Source organism: Drosophila hydei, unplaced genomic scaffold (genome assembly GCF_003285905.1).
Source record: "Drosophila hydei strain 15085-1641.00,03,60 unplaced genomic scaffold, DhydRS2 tig00000415-arrow-arrow-pilon, whole genome shotgun sequence".
NCBI lineage: Eukaryota > Metazoa > Arthropoda > Insecta > Diptera > Drosophilidae > Drosophila > Drosophila hydei.
Window position 1 is genome coordinate 141,718 of NW_022045726.1, and position 4,306 is coordinate 146,023.

The following is a 4,306-nucleotide window of genomic DNA, read 5'->3' on the forward strand; positions in this document are numbered from 1 at the left end:
CGGCTGTGACAATTGAACTGGTTCGCAGATAAGTTCATACGGCATACTCAGAATTTATCAAAGTATGCATAAGGAATCGAAATACTATATAGAGAGGTGCCAGCCCAGTCAGAGTGAAACACAGGAATCAAATGTGCCATTTTTCAAATTTGTCAATTGAACTGGTTCACAAGTCAGTTCATACGGCATATTCAGAATTTATCAAAGTATACATAAGGAATCTGAACACTATATAGAAGGGGGCAGCCCAAGCAGAGGAATAATATTTGCCATTTGATCAGGTGCATTCCATTAGATAACGGTTGTGACAATTGAACTGGTTCGCAGATAAGTTCATACGGCATACTCAGAATTTATCAAAGTATACATAAAGAATCGGAATACTATATAGAGAGGTGCCAGCCCAGTCAGAGTGAAACACAGGAATCAGATGTGCCATTTTTCAAATTTGTCAATTGAACTGGTTCACAAGTCAGTTCATACGGCGTACTCACAATATCAAAGAGCTGAAACTACGTTTAAGTTGGCTTGAGGCATAACTTAAACACGCTCGACTCACTTTTAATTAATCAAGCCATCTTCAGTTCGCCAAGCCAATGGGCAGAGATGAAATAAAAACAAACTTAAACTTATTAATTAGGCAGAGGAAATGAACCCAACGCAATTTGTTGCATCTTTAATCAGCAAAACTTGAAATTTCTAAAGCTAAAGGCTTAGTGCCAATGCAAACGGACAGATAAGTGCGAGCCGCCAGAGAGAAGCCGAGCTCAGATAAGTGTGGGTAATTGGCAGCTAATAAAACAAATCTTAGAATTATGTAAGTACAAAGTTTAGAAGTGGACCGCCAGCTGGAGCAGCAGGAGTGGGAGCAGCTGCCAAGGGCGAAGATGCAAAGTGAAGCTATGGCTGGAACTGTTGACGATGGAAGTGGAGCAGCTGCTGGAGCTAGAGCAGGATCTTAAGTTGAAGCTTGAGTTGTAACTGGAGCTGAAGCTGAAGTCGATGCTGATGCTGGAACTTGTGTTGAGGCCGTAGTTGTAGCTAGAGATGGAGCTGGAACTGGCAATTGGAATTGGAACTGTAGCTAGAGCTGAAGCTGGAACTGAAGCTGGAACTCTACATCGAACTGGTGCTGGAATGGAAGCTGGAACTGCAGCTGAGCTGTAGCTGAAGCTGGAACAGCAGCATGAGCTGGACCTGGAACAGGAAACTGGAAAAGTTTCCGGAATAGGATGTGGAGCTCAGGTTCACGTCGCTTTGTTGGCACTGGAGCTGGATTAGACTTTATCAGTTGATGACGCTGAAGCTGGAATTGGAGCTGGTACTGTAACTAGAACCATAGCTGGAACTATAACTGGAACTAAACTGAAGATGAAACAGCATTTAAGACGTTTTCTGGAGCTGCAGCTGGAACTGTAGCTGGAATTGAAGCAATTGCTGTAGCTAAAACAGAAGCTGAACCTGAGGCTGCAGCAGAAGATGAGCTGGAAGTAAATTTGGAACTGCAGCTGAAGCTGAAGCCGTTGCTGAAGCGCGAGTATGAGCTGAAGCTGAGACTGGAACTTGAACTAAATTGAACTGAAGCTGAAGTTGATGAAGAAGTCGAATCAGAAGTCGTTGCTGGAGCTGAAGCTGGAACTGGAACTGGAGCTGGAGCAGCTGCTATAGCTAGATCAGCTGTTGAAGCTGCCTCAGAAGATGGGCTGGAAATATAATTGGAACTGGAACTGGAGCTTGTCTGCGGCGCATTCAAGAGATGCAGTGGCAGCTCTCGCGCCAGCACTGGCCAATCCAGTGGTCCAGCCTCTTGCAGTACTGAAAGCACTTGGGAAAGTGGGGATGGTAGCGTGACTGCTCCTGGCACAGGGCACGATCCATGGCGATGGCGCGTGACTTGATGGACACAATGCCCAGCGGCTTAGCGGTGGTCGTTGCATCCGAGACAAACTCCTGCGACTGACCCGATTCATCGACCTCCAGCTCCGCATTCTGGGCCGGCTCGGGCGCCGCACTGGCCTCACGCTGCTGCAGTCGTCGAGCGTTGCCCGGCAACGGGCACAGGCTGAGCCACAGGCCCAGGCACAGCAGCACAATTTGCAATAGTCTCATTTTGGCCGAGCCTCAACGTGTGCGATGCTTCCAATTTGGATCGCGACTGTGCACAGCACGAAATTCGCATTGTTAACAACGCCTCAATGCGTAGTTCCACATTTCCAGCGCTGCGGCTTATCAGGCGCCGTAAGGTTAGAGGTCGGCGCTAATCATCAATAGCTCAACTTGAGCTCAGGCATTTCTAGTTCTCGCTACTAAAGCAGGCACAACATATGCACATATGTATGTATGTGTGTATGTGTGTATGTGTGTATGTATGTAGGTCACATTCGACAAAGCAAGGCTAGACTCTAGGCTGGGTCATGTCATGTCATAAAACGCACGTAAAACACTTTCCAAGCCCTTGGCGTTCATCATATTTTATAGCCTTATCGCTGGGCTGCTGCCTCTGCTGATTTGTTGGCTCTCCCTCGCTTACCTGTGCGCCATGGTCACATTATAAAACAAAAAATATAACAAAGCCTCTTACATCTAAATGAATCTCCGGCAATAATTGTCAAATTTAATTGCACCTTAGATAAATATGGTGTTGCTTCAGACTTAATCTAGATGAAAAGTCTATGATTTGCCTCGTCTTTAGGCTTTCATAGCTACAGATAGACCTATCATATGACATGTGTATATATACAGATGTGCATACGCATGAGTAACCTCGTCCTAACACTGTAGTTGTGTCTATGTACGAGGTGTGCTCAAAAAGTTTGGCGAAAATTGTGTGTCAATTCATGAATTGAAGATCGATAATCAAAAATCGATCATCTAGAATCGATAATCGTTAGACGATAATCGATCATCGATAATCGATCATAAGTTACTCGCACAAATTCAAAGCGTGCAATACTTTCTGAACTCACCTCGCATACATAAAATGAAACTTTATTTGTCTTTAGGAATTCATAGAATTAAAACAAGCAGTTGAAAGACAACTTTTGATAATTTTTGGCTTATCTCATAGAAATTAAATATTTGAAATCAGTTATGTTGGGGCAAAGTTCAAGCATTGCTAAGATACAATTTAAGTCTAAAAAGAAATGGTAAAAACACATTCCACTCGGCCTATGAGTTGGGCCGAGGGTGCGAGGGTATTAAATCTTCGGCATTATGAAGAGCAGCTTTCAATAAAGAAATATATGTTTATATAAACGCATCAATTACGTATGCTTACACATAAGCAAACCAACAACTGGACAGGGGCAGGGGCAGGGGCAGTGGCAGTGGCAGTGGCAGTGGCAAGAAAATTCAGCGGAAGACGAAGAAAGGCCATCAAAAAAGGTTGAGCTGGTAATTTATGCGGAAATTTGTGTTTTTATGTGCGCGAATGCTCAGAGGCCTGACTGTACAGTAAGTAAAATTGATGGGCGACGGACAGGCAGTTAAAGAAGCATCAAATTGTACAGCAAAAGACTGCCAAAATCATTCTGGGCTAATTTAACACAGAGATAGAGAGAGAGAGATGGAGAGAGGGAGACAGACACATACAGGAAAACGCATAAAAGTCCATTTGCTTTAAAATGCAAAAACAATAACAATAATCATAATAATAATAATAATATACAATAACAATAACAGCAACGGAACAGCACTCAAATGTATGTACGATGCTCCACAAAGAGCAGCTGCCAAATAACTTTTAGAATGTTTGCCGATTGCCCCCACCCAACAACAACAACAACAAGCAAGCACCAAACATGCCACCCACACCAGCACACACACACACTCACACACACTCGCGCTCGCATGCTGCCTCTTGGGGTAGTCACAACTGAGCCGCCTTGGCCCTGGCCCTGGCCGAGGCGAAGTCAATATATTATGCAACATAAAGTGGCGGCGATTTTCTTGCCTCATCATCAATTGAGCACCTCCATTAGTGGACGATTTGAAACTGCACTCGCCATTATTTATGTGCCGCCTAGGGTAGTTACCATGCCGTTCACATCTCGCATTTCACATTTCATAAAACTCGAGTTGTAAACAACATTTTTATTTGATGAAACAACCCACGCACACGCACACGCACGCACACACACACACCCACGCCATTTCACATTTGCTATACATGCATGTACTCAGGTGTTTCAAAACAGTTTTCTCTTAAGGCTTTAGAACTGTTCAAGTTACTCAAGTTTTCTGGCTGCATCCAATTTTATACAGAAGCTGCAGCTGCGACTTATAGATCTGCCGCTGCTCTCATGAA

At 44.1% G+C, this 4,306-nt stretch overlaps 1 protein-coding gene across 1 annotated transcript; it reads right to left on the reverse strand.

The window, feature by feature from the left end:
* Positions 1–627: 627 nt before the first annotated feature.
* On the reverse strand, positions 628–2,165 carry LOC111598299. The gene has a single exon (XM_023313486.2). The coding sequence runs from the start codon at positions 2,107–2,109 to the stop codon at positions 1,750–1,752; it is 360 nt and encodes a 119-aa protein (XP_023169254.1). The 5' UTR covers positions 2,110–2,165; the 3' UTR covers positions 628–1,749.
* Positions 2,166–4,306: the final 2,141 nt, after the last annotated feature.

Bases quoted from the DNA above. Each gene is read 5' to 3' on its own strand.
- LOC111598299 (XM_023313486.2), bottom strand. From the start codon at position 2,109: ATGAGACTATTGCAAATTGTGCTGCTGTGCCTGGGCCTGTGGCTCAGC.